The sequence below is a fragment of the Leucoraja erinacea genome, chromosome 2, assembly GCF_028641065.1.
Source record: "Leucoraja erinacea ecotype New England chromosome 2, Leri_hhj_1, whole genome shotgun sequence".
Taxonomy (NCBI): Eukaryota; Metazoa; Chordata; class Chondrichthyes; order Rajiformes; family Rajidae; genus Leucoraja; species Leucoraja erinaceus.
Genome location: NC_073378.1, coordinates 104975585 through 105000384, shown reverse-complemented (window position 1 = coordinate 105000384; position 24800 = coordinate 104975585). Strand labels below are relative to the sequence as shown.

The 24800-nt window shown below is 41.6% G+C and overlaps 1 protein-coding gene across 5 annotated transcripts in view; it reads left to right on the top strand.

The window, feature by feature from the left end:
- Window positions 1-24800, top strand: part of ppp1r9a (protein phosphatase 1, regulatory subunit 9A) — a 116902-nt gene that overhangs the window by 71991 nt on the left and 20111 nt on the right. For 4 of the 5 annotated variants that reach the window (XM_055662577.1, XM_055662542.1, XM_055662550.1 and 1 more), the window contains exons 12-16: window positions 1104-1261; window positions 11547-11859; window positions 12301-12385; window positions 14568-14651; window positions 19564-19762. In XM_055662577.1, coding sequence (XP_055518552.1) covers window positions 1104-1261; window positions 11547-11859; window positions 12301-12385; window positions 14568-14651; window positions 19564-19762 — 839 coding nt within the window. The remainder of the gene's footprint in view (window positions 1-1103; window positions 1262-11546; window positions 11860-12300; window positions 12386-14567; window positions 14652-19563; window positions 19763-24800) is intronic. The other variant, XM_055662567.1, reaches the window with a different exon arrangement.

The following is a 24800-nucleotide window of genomic DNA, read 5'->3' as shown; positions in this document are numbered from 1 at the left end:
GCCCATTTGAGAGTAAAAGGATAATTAATTTATCCTGAGTGTTTTAGATCTTTGGTAGTTCTTGTCACAGAAAGCTGTGGGGACAGATTTTCTTGCGTATGTTTAAAGCTGAGATAGGTAGATTTCCAATGTAAGGAGTCAAGGGGTAATGGAAAATAGCATGAAAGTGGGCTTGAGGAATATCAGATATGATCCAATTAAAAAGCAAAGGAAGCTCAAAAGGCTGGATTATCTATTCCTATTGCTGCTCATGGTGATCCTCTGGTTTTCTTCTGTTAATGCAGGTATTTATGTAATAATGTGATAGTTGTATTCCTAAGATACCTTGTATTGTAGAAAATCATGTTACAAAGACAACTTTGTCAATGCCCGTAGGGGATTTGGATCTAAAAAGTTTCCGATTCATAATAATAGATACTTTTTTCCACAAGATTTTCAAAAATAAATGTCTTTTCAATAGCAACAAATCGATTTTTGTTGTTGCGGGCTACAAATACAAAATGCTCTCTACATCATCGTAGATATCTCTCATTTCCCTTTCCCGAGACTTTCACTCTAAAGAAAGGTCTCAACCCGAAATGTCACTCATTCCTTCTCTCGAGATGCTGCCTGTCCCGCTGAGTTACTCCAGCTTCTTGTGTCTATCTTCAGTTTAAACCAGCTTCTCCAGTTCCTTCCTACACAAATACTAAATTATGTCTGTTGCATTGTTTAATATAATATCATTGCACAAGAATAGAAGCGATTGCTTGTCAATTTCTATGGTCATCCATGTTTAAAATGCCAACAGTGTTCTTAAGAGGCAATGATGTCTGATTACCGTGAGGTTACCATTAAATGGGTTATCTGCTAAAAACCAAGACAGCTTATTTTCTGCTGGTCAATTTCCAGCATAACTTTTCAGTGGTTATCCAGTTCCCAATTAAACTTGCTTTTTATGACCTATTCGGCCCGCATAATGCAGATAATGTCCTATAGTTCGTCACTTGTATTTTATCCGATTCTTGTTATGGGAACATATAGCAGAACTATCTGTACATATGAATTAGCAACTGTCCACCAATTTCCATTTGTTTGCTGTAAAATCTTTTGTATCATTACAGATTTCAATGCAGCTGTCCCTGAAACAGAAAGATTAGATAGTAAAGCCCTAAAGGCTCGAGTTAATCTTTCAGCCAAATCAAAGCGACAACGACCTTCCAGGTCTCGACAACATGACAGTGTTAGTTCAACTGATGGCGATGACAGTCTTGAACAAAAGGTAAGTGCAGCATTTTCTTGAACGATGCTTCAAGGTCATTGATTTGCCAAGGAAACTGCTTAAATTGGAACTTAGTATTAAAAAAATTACTATATATTTAAATTTATTTTCTGATAAATATTTTAAAGGAGTAGAATGAACACTCTTAATGAATTCAAGTGGCTACATTTATCATTTGAAAGCACAACTTTATGTTAAATAGAAATATTAGGTCTAGATTTATTATTTTCACATGTACTGAGGCACAGTGAAAAGCTCTGTTTTTGCATCCCATTCCAAACAGATCAGATATACCGTGTGTATGTATATCAGGGCTCTCACTTAACTTTTTTTCGCTGTTGCCAGCCGGGCAACCTAGGCAGCTTATTAGGTTGCCGAATGACAGTTTAGGTGGTCATTTAACACGGCTTGCATTACACGTGCGACAATGTGCTCGGACGAAGTGTGTAGTTACCAGTCGGAATTATGCTCAAATTTCTGCTTCAAATACAGTCACAAACTAAACATATTCACCAATCAAGACATGATATATACCACAATGACATGCAGCAAAATTATAATACAGTATATACAGTATCTCAACTCTTTTTACACGTTGCAATGAATGCAATTTCTATTAACTCTTTCCACTTCCATACAAAAATGTGGTTGTATTATTCAGCGTATGATCAACCTCGGTGAGACCAAGCGCAGGCTTGGCGATTGCTTTGCACAACACCTCCACTCAGTTCGTAATAACCAGCCTGATCTCCCGGTGTCTCAGCACTTCAACTCCCCCTCCCATTCTGAATCCGACCTTTCTGTCCTGGGCCTCCTCCATGGCCAGAGTGAGGCCCACTGTAAATTGGAGGAGCAGCACCTCGTATGTCGCTTGGGCAGTTTACATTGTATGAACATTGACTTCTCCAATTTCAGGTGGTCCCTGCTTCCTCCTCCCCTTCCCAGCTCTCCCTCAGCTCACTGTCACCTCCTCTTCCTTTCGTCTTCCCGCCCCCCTCACATTAGTCTGAAGAAGGGTCTCGACCCAAAATGTCACTTATTTCCTTCTCTCCATATATGCTGCCTCACCTGCTGAGTTTCTCCAGCGTTTTTGTCTACCCATTCACACAAGTTCTGTTATCCCACTTTCCTCACCCACTCCCCACAATTTAGGGGCAATTTTACAGAGACAAGTTAACCTACAAAGCCAATGCGTCTTTGGGATGTGCGAGGAAGCCAACACGCTTGCAGGGGCAATGTGCAAATTCAACACAGACAGTGCCCGAGGACAGGATTGTACACAGATCTCTGGCGTGTGAGGCAGCAAGTCCACCAGCTGTGCCACTATATTTTGTTTTCCAACGCACAAAAAATTATACGTAGATAGCCTTGGTTACTAAAAAAAAATAAACTATCCATTTTCAGTCTTAAATCTCGCGACGCTATGTCCCCCTTTACAGCTACTGTATGTTTTAATTCAGTTCAAGACTATGGGACAGTACATTGGCCATAAAGTTGCTGCCTAAAAGTGCCAGAGACCCGGAATTTATCCTGAATATGGGTGCTGGCTGCTGTCACCCACACTCACACACACACACACACACACACACACACACACACACACGCGCGAACACGCACACGCACCTAAGGGGGACCTGTCCCCACAAAGCGCGATTGCGGTGAGGGGCCTGCGGCATCACTACTAACACACTAACCATCCCCACACACACAGGGGGGTGAGAGGGGGAGGGAGAGAGTGGGGGAAAGGGGGGGGAGGGAGGAGAGGAGGGGGGAGAGGTAGAGGGAGAGGAGGGGGGGAGTGATGGGGAGGGCGGGGAGGGGGAGAGGAGAGGGGGGGGGGGGGGTAGAGAAGGGGCAGAGGAGGGGGAGAGAGACGAGGGGGGGGGTGGAGGTGGAGGGGGAGGGGACAGGAGTGAGGGGGGGGAGGGCAGAGGGGAGGAGGAGAGAGAGGGGAAAAAGGGAAGTGGGGGGGGAGAAAGGAGCGGGTGGAGGGGATGGGGGGATTAGGGGGGTGGAGGAGGGGGAACATGTAACTCAGCCCTGGGGGGGTGAGGGCTGTGGGCGGGGCGGGGCGGGACGCTACGTCCGGCAGCACTCGGGTGCTAGGGTGAGGGCTGTGGGCGGGGCGGGCGCAAATAACTTGCAGCTCCTGGAAAAGAGTGGCCAACAGGCTGCGCCTTGTTGCGGCGTCACACAACACACTAACCACCCCACACAAACATATGGGGGGGGGGGGGGGAGGAAGTGGGAGAGAAGGGAGGGAAAGGGGTGAGGGAGAGGAGGGGGGAGAGGAGGGGAGAGTGGGACATGAGAGGTGGGGAGACGGCGGAGGTGGAGAGAGAATGGAGGGGGAGAGAGCAGGGGGGGGAGAGAGCAGGGGGGAAAGAGGGTGGGTAGAGGGGGAGGTAGAGTAGAGGGGAGAGGAGTTGGGAAAGAGGAGGTGCGGAAGAGGGACTAGAGGGACCCAAAGGCACAGAGAGGGGCACAGAGAACGACAGAGGCAGAGAGAGGGACATGGAGGCAGAGAGAGGGACATGGAGGCGGAGGAGAGAGGGACACGGAGGCACAGAGGGGGACACGGAGGCACAGAGGGGGAGGGGGGGCGAGAGGGAGCGTGAGGGGTGGCAGAGAGGGAGGGGGGGGGAGTTTGAGGGATGGGGGGGGGGCGCATCAACAGAGGTGAGGGCTGGTTCTCGAACGCAATAATCACTCGCTCCCGGCAGCGCAAGCAAGAAGACAGCGTGGTTTTTTTCAAGGGTCTTGTGAGCGGCGCGGCCAGGCGACGCGACGGTTAGCAGCAGGAGGGAAGGGGCGGGGGAGCAGCATGACTTTACTCGCTGCTCAAACCAAATTTACAGAGGAGTGGATATTCAAAATCATTAGGTAAATCTCTACTGGAATATGTAAAAATTTCACCGTTTCGGTTTTCGACGAGACTTGAATCAAGGGCGAAATCACACACACACACACACACACACACACACACACACACACACACACACACACACACACACACACACACACACACACACACACACACACACACACACACACACACACACACACACACACACACTACTAGACCAAGGGGGAGGGCCTGCAGCGTCACACACACACACAGGGGTGGGGGTGAGAGTGGGGGTTGAGGGGAGAGGGGGGAGGAGAGAGAGAGGGGGAGGGGGGACAGAGAGGAAGGGGGATTGGGAGGAGGGGGAGGGGGATGGGAGAAGGGTGGGGTGGAGGGGGGACTGGGGGAGGGGGAGGGAGGTGGATGTAGAGGGGTGAGGTGGAGGGAGGGCAGAGCGGGAGAGAGGGGGGAAGGGGGAGAGAGGAAGGATGAATAAGGGGGAGTGGGGGAGAGGGGGGAAGTGGCGTATTCCCGGGAGAGGGGGGAAAGAGTTTGCAGTGTGGGGGCTTGATGACAGATGCAACTAAATACTATTATCAGCGCACTCGACCAGGCCTCTGTACGACGGGTTAAGTCTTTTCTCCGCGCCCCCCCACAGGCTAATAAGTAGGAGGCTAGGGCCACGATGCTCGTGCATCCACAGGCGGATGTACCCCCACAGGCGGTCGACGCTTCCGATGTAGTGGTTGGAGCGGTGCTGGAGCAGCTGATCGATGGGCGTTGGCGGCCTCTCGCCTTCTTCAGCAGGCGCACAGCGGCACTATAGTGCCTTTGACCGCGAGCTCCTCGCCCTTTAACTCGGCGTGCGCCACTTCCGTTACTTTTTGGAGGGGCGGACATTTACCGCTTACACCGGCCACAAGCCCCTCACCTTTGTGTTCACCAAGGTTTCCGACCCATGGTCCACTCGCCAGCAACGACAGTTGCCGTTCGTCTCTCAATGCACTACCCACATTCGTTTAATCGAGGGCAAAGAAAGACTAGCCGACGCCTTGTCTCGTCCCGCGGTCAACGCCGTTTTGCAGGTGTCCAATGCAGTGATAAGAGACTCTAATTGTTAGGGAGATCGCGTGGAGATTCTGCAGCCATGAACAAGACTCTGGGATGGTGTGTTGCCTCCAGGGTGGCAGGGTCGAGAATGTCTGAGCAGTTGACATTCTCAAGGGTGAGGGCGAACAGCCAGATGTTGTTGTACACATTGGTACCAACTACATTGGCTAAAAGAAAACGGTCCTGCAGTGTGAACAAAGGGAGTTTTACGTTCATTATTGTCGCATGTAATGAGTTAAAGTGATAAACTCAGTTTTGCATGCTAACCAATCAAATCAGATAATACTTTACAGAAATACAATTGTCAAACTTGTGTACAACAAATAGCGTAAAGGGGCAGATAGAGAGCACAAGATATACAGTGCCCTCCATAATGTTTGGGACCAAGACCCATCATTTATTTATTTGCCTCTGTACGCCACAATTTGAGGATTGTAATAGAAAAAAATTCACATGTGGTTAAAGTGCACATTGTCAGATTTTAATCAAATCCATTTTTATCCTTTTTGGTTTCATCATGTAACAATTACAGCAGCTTTTATACATAGTCCCCCCCATTTCAGGGCACCAAAATGTTTGGGACACAGCAATGTCATGTAAATGAAAGTAGTCATGTTTAGTATTTTGTTGCATATACTTTGCATGCAATGACTGCTTGAAGTCTGCGATTCATGGACATCACCAGTTGCTGGGTGTCTTCTCTGGTGATGCTCCACCAGGCCTGTATTGCAGCCATCTTTAACTTATGCTTGTTTTGGGGGCTAGTCCCTTTCAGTTTTCTCTTCAGCATATAAAAGACATCCTCAAATAGGTTCAGATCAGGTGATTGACTTGGCCGCCCAAGAATTAACCATTTTTTTCGCTTTGAAAATCTCCTTTGGTGCTTTCGCAGTATGTTTGGGATCATTGGTTGCTGTAGAATGAACTGCCGACCAATGAGTTTTGAGGCATTTTTTTGAACTTGAGCAGATAGGATGTTGTATACACTTCAGAATTTATTATGCTGCTACCATCAGCAGTTGTATCATCAATGAAGATAAGTGAACCAGTACCTTCAGCAGCCATACATGCCCAGGCCATAACACCCCCACCACCGTGTTTCACAGATGAGGTGGTATGCTTTGGATCTTGGGCAGTACCAATGCTAACATTGCATTTGTCGTCCTTACTACTGACCCAGACTTCAAATCAACGTTTTGAGAATCCTGCACCAGCACTCCCAATTCGCTTTATACCTCCAATTTCCGAATACTCTCCCCATGTAGAAAATAGTCTACACCTATAATCCTTCTACCAAAGTGCATGACCATACACTTTGCTATGCTGAAATCCATTTACCACTTTATTGTCCATTCTCCTAACCAGTCCAAGTGCTTCTGCAGACTATCCTCTTATTCAACACTACCTGCCCCCCTACTATCTTCATATCATCCCCAAATTTGGTTACAAAGCCATCAGTTGTACCCTGCAGATTATTAACATTTAACATGAAAGGTAGCAGATCCAACACCGACCCCTGCAGAACACCACTAGTCACTGGCAGCCAACCCTTTTATTCCCAATCTTTAGCTGGATCAAAGAATGAGGACAAACTCAAAAAAGCCTTAGTGGGGAACTAAGAATAAGGGATGAGCCACTGGTGGCTTGTACTGCACAAGTTAGAATGAAAGTGTTTGCTAGAGCAGACTTCAGTTGCATATATTCTCACCAACGTGTAGAGGATCAAACTGTAGGCAGTAGTTTTTCCATCCTTCCCATTTTAATGCATTTTTGTCCTTTGTTTTCATGTGTTCTTTGCTTTCGTTTCAATGCTTGTGCATGTTGGTTGACTAAACTGATGTATTAATTTATTTACAAAGATTTGGGAATTGGACAGTAAAGTAGATTATGCATAAAATCAGGCATGATCTTATTGAATAGTGGAGCATATTAAAGTGAAGAGCACAGCTGGCAGGGTTAAGGCAACCCTGGCTGATGAGTAATATTGATTGCCTAGTCAGTTTTAGGTAGCTTGAATCAAGAGAGTCCCTTCACAGGCATAAGGGTTGTAGGAATACACTTAAGGAAATTAGAAAGACAAAACGAGGAGATGAAATATGAACGTTTTTCACTGAACTTTATTTTTCTCTCGTTTATTATATTGTTTACAGTGTACTATGTTTACATATTCTGTTGTGCTGCAGCAAGTAAGAATTTCATTGTTCTATCTGGGACTTATGACAATAAAACAGTCTTAAGTTGAAATATTCTTGGCAGGTAAGATAAAGGAGAATTCTAAAAATTTATATGTACGTTAAGAGCAACAGTAGTTAATGAGAGAAAAGGTGCCTTAAGGGTCAGTGTGGTAATGACCCTTGCCTTGGGTCGTGACCCTTGAGTGGTAATGAGGAATGAGCAAGCTCTTTCATCTGTATTTACTATGGAAAAGCTAATGGAAGCTGGGAAATTCAGGAAAGGACAGCTGAATTATATCACTATTATGAAAGTTGCTGGTCTTGAAGCACAAATAGTTGGATACATTTTCTAGGCCTTTCTAATTATATCATATGATGTTGTAGGAAGTAAGGGAATAAATTCCTGGGGCTGTGGCTGATTTTATATCTTCATTAGCCACAGGTGAAGTACTAGAAGGTGGCTAATGCTGTGTCTTTATTGAAGAAGGACTGCAAGAACAAACCAGGGAAATATAGGCTGGTGAGCCTGGCAGCATGGTGGGAAAGTTACTGGAAGAGATTCTTTAAGTCAAGATTTACTTGTATTTATAAAGGCAAGGACTGAGTATGGGTAGTCAGCCTGACTTTGTGCATGGGAAATTACTTCTCAAATTTGAAATAGTTTCTTGAAGAGGACTGTTGAGGGCAGAATGGTAGACATTACATTGGTAGCCTGATCTGAAACATTGGTTCACATGGGATCCTAGGTCAATTGGACACAAAATTGGCTTGGTGGAAGAATTCAGAAGGTGATAATGGAAGGTTGTTTTTCAGATTGGATGCCTGTGACCAGTGGCGTGCTGTGCTGTTGTCAGGGGATATGGTGTGAAGGCAGGAATGGGGTACTGAATGTGGGTGATCAGCCATGATCACAGTAAATGGCAGTGTTGGCTCAAAGGGCCGAATGGCCTACTCCTGCACCTATTGTCTAATGTTTGTCATGTATTAATGATTAGGATGAGAATGAAGATGTCGCGATTAACAAACATGCCAATGCCTCTAAAATTGGTGGTATAATGAAAGGCTGCAACAGAATACTGGTCAATTGGGAAAGAAAATATAGGAATGGCAGATGAAATTTAACATTAACAAATGAGAAATTATACTTTTTGGGAAGTTAAACCAGGCTGGGATATACACAATGAATGTAAAGTGTATTTGAATGGAGAGCTCTTGGGGTATAAATATATAGTTCGTTGAAAGCGACGTGCGGGTAAATAGGGTGGTGATGAAGGCAAATGGCATCCTTGTCTTCATTGGTCAAGGCATTGAAGACAAGAGTTGGGATGCCATGTTAGATATAAAAAATGTTGGTTAGACTACACATGGAGTATGGTGTACAGTTGTTGTTGCCACACTAATGGAAGGACATGATTAAGTTGGAGAGGGTGCAGAAAAGGTGTACAAAGACGAGTTAGGCTGAAGGACCTGTTTCCTAGAACACTATGAATTTATGTTTTCAGGGACCATATAATTAACAATCTATTTCTTATGTTCCAACATATCTGTTTTTTGGTAATTATATTTTCCCAAAATGAATAACATGATGTTCTAATTTATTTAAACTCTTTTATACTAATATTATAGGTTTAATGCTTTCTCATTACTTTTTGCTTCTGCATTCTTATTTATAAAATCTGGGGTAGCTTGTGTCCTTTTAACGTTTTTTCAAATGTTTTTAATTTGAAACATTTATGTATCTAAATCCCAAAGTCTGTCTATTCCTTTTAATGTTTTATTGTTAATATGTATGTCCTCTTATTCTTTGTCCCAAAATGCATCACCTCACATTTCTCAACACTAAATTTCATCTGGTATGTATCAACCCAATCTACTAATCTGTTTGTCTTCCTGAAATTGTTTCTGTCCTCTTCGTGTTAACCGCAATTTCAGTCTGTGTTTTATTTTCAAATTTTGATATTATGCCCTTACAATTAAAAGCAATTAAAAGATGTAAAGCAATGGTAGCAATACTACACCATGATGGTCAAGGAGGGTACTTGTCATGTTCTGAAGAGTAGCATTGAATCACAAATGTCTGCATTTATGTTCCTTAGCCAAATTTTGTCCACAACATTTAACACACGTTTAATTTTTAACAGGAAGTCTATTGAGTAATATGTTTAGAAAATCCACACAACACAATTTTATTTCATTTCCTAAGATACTTTTATTTCCTTAATTTTATTAAATTCAATAGGTGCAGCTAGATTTCAAATTGTGGAGAGCAGTAAAATTGTTGATAAAGCACAATTTTAAATTAGGAGAAATCCATATGATATGTTGCCTTTAAAAGTGTTTTTGGTGACTTGACCATTCATTGACCTTTATACATTTAAATCAAGGCCCATAAATCCTTGATTAAACAAAATTATTACAAGGAATTGACTATGCCAAGAAACACTGAGGAAGAAATTTAACTTCAAATTTCAGATTTGAGAGTTTCTGTCAGAGTCCTACCTTTGGATTTAGATTTGTGATTTAACTGTTGCACATAGATATGTCTATTGAGCTTTTTTGTGAGATTCTCTTGAGTGTCGTCAGATACTACAAAGCACTATTTTGAGCCATTCAATCTTGTTCAGTGACTCTCAAAAATTATTCCAGAAATCTCAAGTTATCTAAACACAGTCTCTGAATTACCTCAATCGAATTTATAGAAAAAATATATAAATATATAATTGCATTTACACTAAAAAGTTTAAACCAGTTTCTGTTTTTTTTAATTGATATTGCCTGACATTTCCACATGAAGCTCATTTTCCAGTGCTGGAATGAAAATGTGTATGAAACAAATGTAAATTTAGTTCCATCAATAGTGAGTGACTACTTGTGTCATGGATACTCTTCATACATCTTTCTGTTGCTCTTCCCATTGAATCATTGTTAGAACAGTCCTTCCGGAAGATGATTCCAACTACTCATTTCTTCATGAAAGTATAGTGTAATATACAAACATTAGGTGCACTAATTCTGGCAAGATGACATGAGGAGTATGTCTCTTAGATTTTTTTAAATATATGCAAACAATCAAAATTTCTCAATTCCAATAATTCTGTGTAAAACAGAAAATCAATTACATTTTATAGCCTGAAGAAGTGATGGACTGAGAGGGAACAACACAATATGTTCATGCAGTTTATACTGATAGTTCTAGAAAATTCCAGGTCAAGAACTCTAAACTTCATTTGTTTTCATTTAATGTTTAAGGTTTTTCAAATGATATACCGATTGTTTACTTGAATTTGTGAAATATATGTTGAGCTCCAACATTGGCAAGCCCCAATTTTCCATGGCCAAAGATGTCTGTTCAGAGGGGAACATGTTCATTTGTATTCATGATACTCTTTGCAAATTGCAGAGTAGCATGTAATTTTTCTTAGTTTATTTTATTTCTGACCAAGTGGATCATATTGTGGTAATCACAAAATCAATGGAATTAAGAGTTTCTATCCATATCACCACACAATAAAGGTTTCCCATCTTTATATCTGGTTGCCATACTATTGGAGGTTGTGCTTAAGCCAGACAGGATGTAGAAATGTTTTACGTGGATGTTGCTGGGACTGGAGGGCCTGGTGAAAGGGAGAGATTGGATAGGCTGAGACTGTTTACCCTGGAGCAAAGGAGGCAGAGGGATGGCCTGATAGAGGTTTTATAAAATCATGAGGAGCATAAATAATGTGGATCGTCACAGTCTTATTCCCCGTTAAGAGAGTCTAAAATTTGAGGGCATAGTTTTAAGGTGAGAGGACAGATTTAAAGGGAATTCAAAGAGAAGGTTTTCCATACACAGGGTGATGGTTATATGGAACAATCTGCCCAAGAAAGTGGTAAAGATTGCAATGTTTAAAAGACATTTGGACAGCTTCATGGATAGGAATGGTTTAGAGAGATATGGGCCAAATGGGACATGATCAGGATGGTACCTAGATCGACATCGATGAGTTAGATGATGGACCTATTTCTTGCTATGTTGCTCTGACTCTAAGTTCACATCTATATTTCCACACAGATTAAATTGTTCCCATTTGCTCCCATGTTATGATCTTGGATTGCCATTTTCTATGCTATTCAAAAATTCATATGCTTCTTGTATTTCTCCCTACAAAAGCCTACAGATGGTTTTGGAAGCCCCATGCATATTTCCAGATCTCCATTGTCAACGTCTTTGAGGACCTGTTCACCGGCATCAGATTCTGGAGCATCATCATTGTCTCCAGTAGTCAGCAATACAGTCTTCATGTTTGATACCACAGTGGAAAATCAAATTCTGGGAGACCATAACCATCAACCACCATCAGAGGGCTCTTCTCAGGATACTGTGGGAGGGACCCCAACTTCATCGCCTTCAAAATCCTGCCACATTGCTGCTTTGCCTCCATTGCATCATGTGGACAACCACAGCAAAATGAGAAAATCTGCAGGTAGATGATACAATGTCCCTGAAGATCTAACTTTTGCTTTGTGAACTTATTACTGTGATAATTTAAGTTGTTATAACTTTAAGAGAAGGCTGATAATTGTTTAAATGGCTGTATTGTAACAATTTAAATCTATTTTATAGAGATGATAACTCATTTTAGGTGTTAAATTGGGAAAGTTATCGTATGTGGATGTGACTGTGTAATTTTAAACAAGAATTTTGTGGTTTCCACTTTTGATAAGTTTTGGACATTTTCTTGGAATTATTCTTCTCATTCTAAAATGAATAAATGGAAACTTGCAGCAGTGGATTCTGAAGCTCTCGGCAGATATCCTGTAATTGACCAAATCTGATAATGATTTGTTTTCTTGGTCCATTGATTTCTAAGGGCTTCTTCATTATTCCGAGTGCCTTGCATCTAAAATAGCATTTTTGTTTCCAGATGACAGCAGAGCTGTTTCTTCAAAGAAAGTCAGATCTCTTCTTCAGAAAGAGAGCACAAAGCTTAAAAAGTTTCATGATTTTGGGTAGGTTCCTATTTCTATTTTCCAATTCATATTATATAGCAATTCTTTTTTTTTTAATCATCTTTAAATTAAGTGATAATAGAGATTTAAGTATCTTATGAAATATAAATGGAGTAGATGGGAGAAAGGTTGGTTTAAGTGATGGACTGTTTACAACTCTCTAAAATCTTTTGCAGTCCTGGACAGAGCAGAAGCCTTTAGGCATGAATCAGTGTGATTATGTGCAAGTGCGACAAGTAATTAACTAAGCAAGTTGTTTGTTGTCCTTCATCAGTCAGAGTATTGATTATAGAAGTTGGGAGGTCATGTTGCAGTTATATAAGATGTTGGTGAGGCCGCATCTGTAGTATTGTGTTCAGTTCTGGTCACCATGTTATACAAAAGATGTTGTCAAGTTGGAAAGGGTACAGAGAAGATATTGAGTTTAATTTTTTAGTTTAGAGATACAGCGCGGAAACCGAAGATCTCGGAGAAAACCCATGCGGGCACGGGGAGAACGTACAAACTCCGTACAGACAGCACACGTAGTTGGGGTCTATGGTGGTGTAAGGCAAAAACTCTACTGCTGCGCCACCGTGCCGCGATTACAAGGATGTTGCCTGGACTCGAAGGTCTGAGCTATAGGGAGAGTTTGAACAGGATGGGACTCTATTCCTTAGAGTGCAGGAGGATGAAGGGTGATCTCTTAGAAGTGTATAAAATCAATAGATCGGGTAGACTCCCAGAGTAGGGGAATCGAGAACCAGAGAACATAAGCTTAAGATTAGGTGGAAAAGATTTAATAGGAATTTGAGGGGTAAACTTTTACACACAAAAAGTGGTAAGTGTATGGAACGAGATGCCAGAGGAGGTGGTTGAGTCAGGACTATCGCAACGTTTAAGAAAAAACTAGATCGGAACATGGATCGAATAGGTTTGGAGGAATATCAGCCAAATGCAGGCAGGTCGGACTAGTGTATATGGGACATGTTGGTCGGTGTGGGCAGGTTGGGCCATAGGGCCTGTTTCCACTCTCTATGACTCTAAGTAACATATATCTTCACCATGAAGTGTGCAAGGTCAGTTACTCAGTATGTTCAAGAGAGGGTTTGATGTTAAATGAAAGGAGGGATATATCATTGGTACAGGAAAGTGTAGCTAAAAGGAAAGGATTCCCCTTATCTTATTTTATAGGGAAACAAGTGTGTGGGATTAAATGTCTATCTGTTATGTCTTATATTCTCACTACTAACAGAAGCCCGTTGGAAACTCCTGTCACAAGAATTTTGATGGAGGCCCCCTGAAGCTCCCTTCACATAAAAGAAAATTGTGGCTAATGTTCATCACGATCATATTCAGATCCCTCTCAACCTATTCATCCTCTTTTCCATCATTACAGTATGCTTTTCTGAAGCAGCATCTCCCCAGCATCGGGTAGAGTGCTGCTGATATTGTCTATATGTCTTTTTAAAAGCTAGCTCCCAATCACATTTGTGATATTTAGTATCTACTTGTGGAGATTTGTGCTGAAAATGACATCATGTGCCTTTACACCAGAGAAATAAAACAATGTGAGCTTTATGGGATTTGTGATACGTTTGCATGACGTTTGCATGGAGTTTTTTTGGCCTCCATCACAGTTATGTGATGGATGTTTATGTTAAATGTAATTATGTTGTGTCTGGGGTCTATTTGTGTGTTATGTATGGCTGCAGAAACGGCATTTCATTTGGACCTCCAGGGGTCCAAATGACAAATAAATTGATTCTGATTCTGATTCTGATGACATATAATGCCATTTTATGGCCCTGCACCTTGAGAGTGGAGTGGCATGCCAAAACAAACTTCAATTCTCCCCCAACTCACCTAAAGTTCTGGATTCTTTCAACACCCTTGGGTAATCAAATTAACTCGGAAAAATCAATTTGCTGTCTTATCCACCATAATACTTGGCATCTACTGTATATGATACAACCTCTACCCCAGTCAGAAATCATGGAGCTCCTTATTGCAGCTTTGTTCTTGTTTGATTTCAATTCCAAAAGTGGGCCATTTTAAAAATAGGAATAAAAAAATAATTAATCTTACAACTTCATTTTCATTCATTTTTAAGCAAAATTATTGAATAATAACCATGAAAAATGAGTTTTAGTGATCTATAAACATATTCAAACCAGATTGTAACATGGCCAATTTATTGCAGGTTTCCATCACAAAAAACTTCAAGTAAAGGGAAAAAACAGAAGGACAAAAAGAAAGAAGCCAATAGACTTTCATCTGGAAGCAGGTACAGTATACTGCTGTACACTTCACCAAAGATTTTGGAACATTCTCACTTCTAGGTTCCATAAGAAATGATCATGTAATTTCCTTTTTAAATGAGAGAATTTTATCAAACCATGAATAGTACTGACCAAGTCCTTCAAGTTCAAGTTTACATTTATTTGTTATATGCACCAATTAAGGTACAGTGAAATTATTTTACCATACAGTCATGACAGTAAAAAGCAACAAAACACACAATTAACACAATTTAACACAAACATCAATCACAGTGAATCTCCAGGCACCTCCTCACTGTGATGGAAGGCAAAAGTCTTATCTCTTCCCTGCTTCTTCTCCCACCGTCAGGCAGTTAAACTGCTGCATGAGGCGATCGAGGCTCTCGATGCTAGGCGATGGCAGATCCCGCAAGTAGACCAAGTCCTTTGGGAGCAGTTACTGTTTCAGACTTTCACCAATGATAATTATTTTATTCAGGAGGCAGTTTCTTAACTGTAATCATGAAGTAAAGGAGAGTAGAAAAGTACATCTTTGGAAGTTATCCCTTTGTTGAGCACTGGTAACAGTGAAAATACATACTTTGGTATCAATGCATTTCTTTTCCATACAAAAACATTGCTGTTTTTATCTTAGTGCACTGAACATTCGCATCTTGACTGCATTTTCCTTCTGAGACCGGGTAAATTTAACGCTCATATTCTGCCTACTGAGTTTTTACATCCATAAAATAAATATTTTTTTAGTTTACTACATTATCTAAGCTTACTATATTTCATTATTATACCAAGAGGTGAAATTAAAGCTGTTTCAACCAAGTATAGAACAGATAATTGTGCATGGTTGATTGGAGAGACAGTTCAAAGTACTTCTAGGCTGTGGGCCGAGCATCGAAAATGTGTCTATAAATCGATTTTCGTGACCCACGTCACGGAACTACATGAGATTTTCCACAGATTTAGATGAAATATAATTGAGAAGGAAGTCATAACTTATCAGTGCCGAAAGTTGAACATTAATTAATTAAACAAATTAGGAAAATTAGATTGGGAAAGTAAGCACCTTCTAGTGGCCAATGCCCATATTACACCATGGGCAGCCTATTTCCGTGTTGCAGTCCATTTAAACTATGTATTATTATACCTATATATATATATATATATGACGTAAATATGACTGTAATCATATATAATTAAGTATAATTGTATTATATAAAAATAATATGGTGAATATAATTGTGTGTTTTTTTAATGACACTGTCGCAGAGGTCCTGCTCCTGAAGCAGCCTAATTAATGGGCGAGGGCAGTTCTTGTGGGTTCCTCCCTTTACTGAACCCCACTGACTGCCAGTGTGCAGAGTGGGGGTCACGGCCATTGTGGGACTGGGGCAGTGCCAAGCTGGGGGACAGTCCTGCAAGGCATCTTCCAGTCGCTTTAATAGGAAATTTAATAAGACTGCAACAGAGGTCCCAGGTTTTAAGGGCTCATGAACCTGCCTAATTAAAGGGTCAGAACAGATCCTCTGGGTTCCCCCGTTTACTGAACCCCACTGACTGCCATAGTGGGGAGAGTGGGGGTAACGGCCATAGTGGGACTGGGGCAGTGCCAGGCTGGGTGACAGACCTGTAAGAGACCCGTCTTATTTCTGATGTAAATGTCACATCCTGACCAAGAATCGAATGCTCTGATGTTTACTCGATGAGTATTCATTTTAAGCTACAATGAGCCTATATTTATGTTTGCAAATGAGGGCTATTACCTTTAACCTAAAATAACCCTAAAAGTGTTGCATTGTTTGAGTATCTGTAGTTTGTGTGTGTGTGTGTCTGTGTATACCTGTCAAACGTGTATCTGTGGATGTGTGGATGTAAGTGTGTTTATATGTGTGGATGGATATATGTGTGGATGTATGTGTTAATGTTTGTGTGTGGATGTATGTGTGTGCATGGATGTGTACATGTATGTCTGCGTGCGGATGGATGTGTGTGCGGATGTATGTGTGATGTATGTGTGCATGTATGTGTGTGTGTGTGCATGCATGGAAGTGTGCGTACGGATGGATGGTTGTGTGTATGTGTGGATGGACTGTTGCACTGTCATTCACCAGCACGCCATTATCATAAGTAATTCACTCATTGTTCTAATAATTTGACCAAATAAACAGTGAAACGATCGACATTAAAATAAAACTTTATATAACTTATTTCCCCAATTTATTTGTTTACATTACATCTGATCTTCATCTGAATATTCTTCATCAGATTCCAAGTCTTTTGATATGTTTTGATAAGTCCATTGATAAGTTAGTTCAAGTTCGAGTGGAGGGTCAGGCAGAGGCTACAAAAACAAACATCTCATAGTCATTGTCTGCATGGACTTCAATTCATAAAATTTCAACCTCTTCGTAATGTAATGAGAATAACACTGTTACTACCATAGATAAATTAGTTTGTTCAAGTTCACATACATCAATTTATTTCTACATACACATCAGCCATTTCTGACCATTTCTCACTCCAATGGAAGCCTATAAAGTGCAATGAATATTCCTCAGTTTTTCTCCCGTGGTCGGGGCCTGGAAACGGCCGCTAGGACGGCACTATGTACAGCTCCCCCCCCCCCCCCCCCCCCCCGCAGAGATGATCCAAACACACTCCTCGGCTCTGAGTTCGCGAATCGGCCGCTTCTTAATTGAGACCGCGGCTTCACTATGTACATAGGCCCCGCGGTCGGAGCACCTTTACTCGGTAAGTGATCGCAGGCAGCTCTGAGATTAGAAGTTAAAGACTTATTAGACTACAACAAGCTGACATTAGTGAATTTTTTTAATTTACTTTGCTATGGATACACATAGTTTAGGCCCTCAACTTCATGAATGAGTGAGTGAGTGAGTGAGTGAGTGAGTGAATGTACAGCCTCCAAATCTCATTTTTTCACATTATAACAGGGTGCAATTTAATTAATTAAAGTCCATACAGATTCATTTTCATAAATTCACACTTTAGATCTTACCTTTCAGTTCCAGTTGATTCACAAAGTTTGACTGGTTTCACAACTTTGTTGCAGCATCTCAGCAGTGACTTTGCTTTCAAGACTCTCTTCCACTTCTATCCACATAGCTGCACATTCTTCAGACTTCCTAATGCTTTTCTCACTAAATTCAATTACCCTGCTGCAAATTTCCACGACTTGTATTCCACAGAACTAGAAAGAACCTTAATCGGAATCTCCAGTAAAACAGGCATCAGTGAAGTCCTCTCAGCCATGATGTGTGCTTCCTGCCTAGCTAGCCTGAAACAAAGCATGTGATTGGCCAACTGGCGTCTGACTCAATGTTAAACGAGCTTTGATTAGACTAAAAATACCCGAAATTTTTCAGTTTTTTCTCTAATTTAATAAAAATGTGCTTGTTTTGTTCTTGACGGGTTTCAGGGATGATTTTTATAATATTTTTACACAATATGTGAAAATTTCATGTAATTCGGTGAGTTGGGTCACGAAACTGCGCAAACAAGCTGCTCGGCCCACAGCCTATTTCTGTGCATGGGTTACTGTCTTTAAATCAACAAAAATTGCTTGTACAATTGCCACAAAAATAAAGGATGCTGGATGTGCCCAGCATGTCAGGCAGCATTACTGAGCTAGAATCAAGAGTCAATGTTTTGTCAAGGCCCTTTCAACAGACCCGAAACATCATCTTGCAAAATAAGCATTTATTTCTTCTTCTTGATAAGTAAAGCACAGTTAATATATTATTTATTTTGTTCTTAATATTTTCAGAATTATTATTTTGTCAAGAAAATACTGGTAATAAAAAAAATATTTCTCCACATAAGTGTTTCTCCACATAAGGCTTTGGTTTTAATTGACAAAGATTAAAAATCTGGTTGAAACATTTCTGTGCAGTCTGTTAACATCTAATATTTTAATATCTAATTAAGATACATATATCTGAAGGCTGGTGGAGGAACTCTGAAAATGATTTGTGTGGCCATACCAAAGCTTGCATTTATTGGACATTGTTATCATTATAGACAATCACCTTAAACTTATCAGTACCAGCCCACCCACACATCAGTCTGAAGAAGGGTTTCGGCCCGAAACGTTGCCTATTTCCTTCGCTCCATAGATGCTGCCTCACCCGCAGAGTTTCTCCACCATTTTTGTCTACCTTAAACATATCTCTGCTAGTTTTCGACTCGCCTACCCTGAAAAAAGACGCGTACCTTTTGAACCCTATTTATGCACTTCATAATCTTATAAACCCCTATATTGTCACCACTCATTTTTCAATTCTCCAATGGGAACAAACCTAGGCTATCCAATCTCATGGAGTGTCAGGCTATAGAATGTCATAGAGTCATACAGATTGGAAACGGGCCCTTTGGCTCAACTTGCGCACGCCGACCACCATACCCCATCTATACTAGTCCCACCTGCCTACATTTGGGCCATATCCCTCTAAACCTGTCCAAATATTTTTTTTAACATTGACAGTACCTGCCTCGTTCCATATACCTACCACTTTTTGTTTAGCAAAAATAGCTGCCCTTCAGTTTTCTATTAAATCTTTCTCCTCCTCACCTTAAACCTCTGTCACCTGGTTTTTGATTCCCCTACTTCTGATAATAGTAATGTTACCAAGAAACTGTAAAAATGTTGGTTCTTGAGAACTCAGAATTGAACAGGAGACCAAAAATTCAATTTACTTAAAAAGTTGCTTTAATTAAATTGTTGCTCAAAGTAACCTCTTAGTAGAGCAGGTATCTTGCAGATTTGAATGTTGGGAAATAGCCTGAAGAATGAACACCATTTCTCTCTGTAATCGAAACAATGGAAAGCAGCATTTATTGGTGCGAGATTATTTTTAGAAACTTTAGAACCTTAGATTTATAACATTCTTTTGCTTGTAATGACAGGTTTGCCAATGATGCACTCGGAAGCTCAACAAGCAACCTTTCAGTAGGAGAGTCATCGTCCTCCATCCCACCTTGTGTACTTTTATCCTGGTTTGGAGAAAGTGGTAAAAGATACAACTCTTCCAGCAATTTGCCATCCCCTAGCAGCTCAACAGGACCATCTTCTGAGAGCCTAAGCCCAGAAAAACAGAGATTTAAGGTAATTTACAACTTGCTTTGTGTGTGCATAGAGGATCAAGTAAATTATTCAGCAGTGGTTAAGTCTTGGTTGTAGAATATTTAGAAATATGTAGAAGATTCAGCAATAATAATTCAACAACATTTAATTGTTTAATATATCAAGTTTAGCTTTATAAACATGGCGCATTAAATTATTTCCCATTTAATTAACAAATTAACATCTGAAGAGAAATTACACCTCTTATTTTCTCTAACTCAGAAGGGCTATTAAAGATAAATTGGCCCAGAATTTGCCTGATCCAGATTATCTAAATTTCCATTGGATTGTACAATGCCCACCAACCTTTAATCAAAACTCTGGATTCTTCCATACCTGATATTGGCTGAGTCTCGTACAGAAAGCCAATTTCACCGGCTCTCTGTATCCTGGAGACAGACAGTAAAGTCTGAGTGGTAAATTAATGTTTAATGGAATTTGGCATAATAAAGCTCCAATTGTATCGTCTTCCTTTAAAATAAATTGCTTTTAAATAGGATTAAAAGGTGTTGCCATGCACAAATCGTTGAAAGTTCACCGAACGTAAGGATGATAAATTGTGTATTTGCCTCTATTACAAGTGGATTTGCAGACGAGGAAAGACATCTGAGTGAAATTAATTACCACCATGGGGAGACTGAAGCCTGAATATTGTGTGCACATCTGGTCTCCTACCTAAGGAAATATGTTTGTGATTGAGAGAGTTTTGGCTGATTAATTCCTGGAATGGGGAGATTGTCATATGTAAAGAGAAACAGTAGATTGGGCTAATGCCATTGGGTTTAGAAGAGTGTGAGGTGATTCTTTGAAAAAAAAGCAAATTATGGAAATTGTCCAAAATCAAAGTTGAGAGTTTCAATATAAGTGGTTAAACATTCAGGACAGGAAATGAGATGGTGGTGAACAATGAGGTTTCTCTACTAAATGGGGTTGAGAAAGCTCAGTTGCTGAATATATTCAAGATGGAGATCATTATGTTTTAATATTTAAAATAATCAAAGAATGGAAGATTACTGCAGAAATGGTATGTTGGGTAAAAGATCAGCCATGATCTTATTGCCTAGTGGAGCAGGTTCAAGAGACCACTTGTATTACTTATGTTCTTATATTTATAATTTAGTGTCAGATGTCATTAAAATTCATTCCAAATTAGAAATAAGTACAATGCAGAACTCGGTGCAAAAGAAAAATATCTTTTAAAAATACCAACAAAGTGACTTTGGGTTTGGCATCACCTCCATTTTTGTCTATAAAATTGATCTGCTTTGACATGTCATAAATGCAGGAAATTTGCTTTTCTGTATGGGGCTTCAGCTCTTTCAATAGGTTAAGTGAGCACTAATATGGCGCCGTGCGCGGCAGCTTTGCCAGCAGTTTGTCTGTCCTTTCACCTTTTTTGTTATTTTTAGTCTGTCTAAAGTATGTTTTTGGAGGATTCTTAGTCTTTTTAGGGGGGTGGGGAGGGGGAAGAGGGGAAACTGTTTCCCAGTCACGACCTGGTCGAGGATGTGTCTTTTTCTCCGAGTCGCATCGTTGCCCCCTCCCACTCGCGGCCAACCATCTGGATTGGTACGGTCTTTCCTGCCGGAGACCGGCCAGAGCTTCAGCAGCGGCGCAGCACTAAATTACCTTTGCGGAGCGTGCGATGCCTTACCAGGTATCGCCATTTTGGGGCTCTGGAGTGTTCGGCCTGCTGATTAACACCGTGGTGCTGTGGTTTGCGTAGCGTCTAGCCGTGGGCGGCGCTGACTTTAACATCTCGGAGTCCTGGGATCCTTTGCCAGGGGTCGGCAGTGTTGAATCTCTGCCCGGCCTGTGGACTTCGGGAGCCGCGGTCTCCGATAGGAAGTGGCCGATTCAGAAACTCCAAGCCGCTGAGCGTTATTCCATTCCGACGTCGGAGTTCCAATCATCCCGGCGAGAGGGCCTGAACATCGGGCCACCGTAGCGGTGACTGCGGAGGCTCAAAGGCCCCGACCACGGGTGACAATGAGGAAGATGACTGAACTTTATTGCCTCCCCTCACAGTGGGAAACGTTGATTCCACTGTGTGGAGATGTTTATGTTAAATTCTATTGTGTATTGCGATCTTTTTATTCGTATGGCTGTATGGTAACTCAAATCTCATTGTACCAATTGGTGCATGTGACAATAAATGTAACTTGAACTTGAATATATAGCACTAAAATAGTGCAAGTGGTTGAAAACGATCTGTATGGTCGATCTGTAAAAATAGTGCAAGTTATTTGGGCATGAATTTCCTCAGCAATTTCCTCGGGTGATCATTCGATTGAAAAAGAAACCTGTTACTCAAATGATGAGAGATGGCAGAACTCTAAGATGCAGGGAGATCTAGATGCCCTGGTGCATAATTTGCAAAAGCCTCGAACACAGATAGAGCAAATAATTGGAAAAGCGACAGACATTATCTCAAGAAGGTAAGTTATGGTGTCATAGACATAAAGCAGTACAGCACAACAACAGGCCCTTTCGCCCCGCATGTCTTTGCTGAACACGATGCCAGGATCATCACTTATCTACCTGCACATAATCCATATCTCTCCATTTCCTTGTTGGCCATAAGCCTGTCCAAGGGTCTTTTAAATGCGACTAAAGTATCTGCTTCAACCATAATCAACATTTCGGCATTGTGTTCCAGTGTAAAATAGCATGCCCCACACATTTCCTTTAAACTTTGCCCCTCGCCACTTAGAGATATGACCTCTAATATTTGATTTTTCCATCCTTGACAATAAATTCTGTCAACCTGATCTATGCCTCTCATAATTTTACATATCTATCAGGTCTACATGCAATCTCCTTCATTCGAGATGAAACAATTCAAGTCTGTCTGACCTCACCCTATAGCTAATACTCCCTAATCCATGCATCAATCTGGTAAACCTTCACTGTACCCTTTCCAAAGCCTCCGCACCCTTCCTGTACATGAAACGTTTTTAATAAGCAATAATTGGCCTTGAGTAAACCTTATCAGCTAAAGTTCCATAATTCTGTGCAGTATAAAATTATGAGGAGAATATATAGGTGAATCCATAGAGTATTTTACCCAGAGCAGGGGAATTAAAAACTAGACAACATAGATTTAAGGTTGGAGGGTGTATGGAACGAGCTACCAGAGGAGGTAGTTGAGACAGATATCGCAACAGCATTTCAAAGACACAAACAGGTACATGGAACGGAATGGTTTAGATGGATATGGGCCAAATTTGGGCAAGTTTAGACAGGCATCTTGGTTGGCTTAGGCGAGTTGGCCGAAGAGCATGCTTGCATGCTGAATGTCTCTATGACACCATAACTTACCTTCTTTGGCAATTCATGATTGATTGATTCATCCTCCCTTTAGGATCTTTCCTCCTGATTTGGATGTATTTTTGCTGGGAGTTATGAATCAGTTCATTAAATGTTTCCTTGTCCACCATTTTATTTGATATTTTTACAGTCCACCTTCGTCAACTTTGACTAAACACTTCACTTGAGATAATGTGTTCAAGAAGGAACTGCAGATGCTGGAAGATCGAAGGTACATAAAATTGCTGGAGAAACTCAGCGGGTGCAGCAGCATCCATGGAGCGAAGGAAATAGGCGACGTTTCGGGCCGAAACCCTTCTTCAGACTGATGGGGGGTGGGAGGGGAGAAGGAAGGAAAAGGGGAGGAGGAGGAGCCCGAGGGCGGGCGGATGGGAGGGTGGGAGGAGACAGCTAAAGGGTTAAGGAAGGGGAGGAGACAGCAAGGGCTAACAAAATTGGGAGAATTCAATGTTAATGCCATCCGGACGCAAGGTCCCCAGGCGGAATATGAGGTGCTGTTCCTCCAATTTTCGCTGTTGCTCACTCTGGCAATGGAGGAGACCCAGGACAGAGAGGTTGGATTGGGAATGGGAGGGGGAGTTGAAGTGCTGAGCCACCGGGAGGTCAGGTTGGTTATTGCGGACTGAGCGGAGGTGTTCGGCGAAACGATCGCCCAACCTCCGCTTAGTCTCCCCGATGTTAATCAGCTGTTGCGGTGCTCACTTGAGATAATGTCTGTCGTTTTTCCAATTACTTGCTCTATCTGTGTTCGAGGCTTTTGCAAATTATGCACCAGGGCATCTAGATCTCCCAGCATCTTAAACTGCTAAACCAAGCGCGAACCCATTTGGTCCCCTTCCCCAACGCAATATTCCGCCACTCACCCATACATGAGGCGATGTTCAGTGAAAATGGCGATCCTGGCCCGGCAAGCCTCCCCCAACTGCAAAGGCACGGCTGACGGGCCCCCATTGTGATGCCAGAGATGCCCGTTGTGACGCAATCTCAAATTGGCAGCGGGATGCATTGAGTATAGATGGTCAATGGGCGGGGGTGGGGAGGCTGGTTTGTGTGATGTTTTGGGCTGATTACGCACCTAAAACATTTGCAGTCTTGGCAGAGCAGATACCATGCCAAACTCTGATACATCTGCATAGGATGCTTTCTACAGTGTATCTGTAGAAATTTGTAAGAGTTGTTTGAGACCATACTGAATTGTGTGTTCATTGTTACTGACTGAACTATCAGGATGCTAGTTTTCCACTCCAAATGCAAACCAAAATCCTAATTTCTGCATTGAATTTAAATTGGAAATTATTGCATTCAAATGAATTTTACTCAAAACTATAAAACATACGAATGTAAAAAAAATGCTGGATAGAAAGATACGTTGGCTTGATGGTATATGAAAGATTGCTGTTTCAGATCAGAGACCTGAGAGCAGCAGTGTGTTGCAGCGATTTGTGGCAACACCGCTAGATAGTGGGGATGGTGGTATTTATTACGCTTGCCTTCATCAGTTAGGGCACTGAGTACAACAGACTGCAGGAATCTTGAGCAACATACAAAGTGCTGAAGGTACTCAGCAGGTCAGGCAGCATCTGGAGGGGGAATGAACAGGCAACATTTCGAGTCAAGACCTTTCTTCAGGATGAATGGTTGCTGCCTGGAGTTGTGGAGGTAGATGCGATGGTAGCATTTAGGAGGTTTT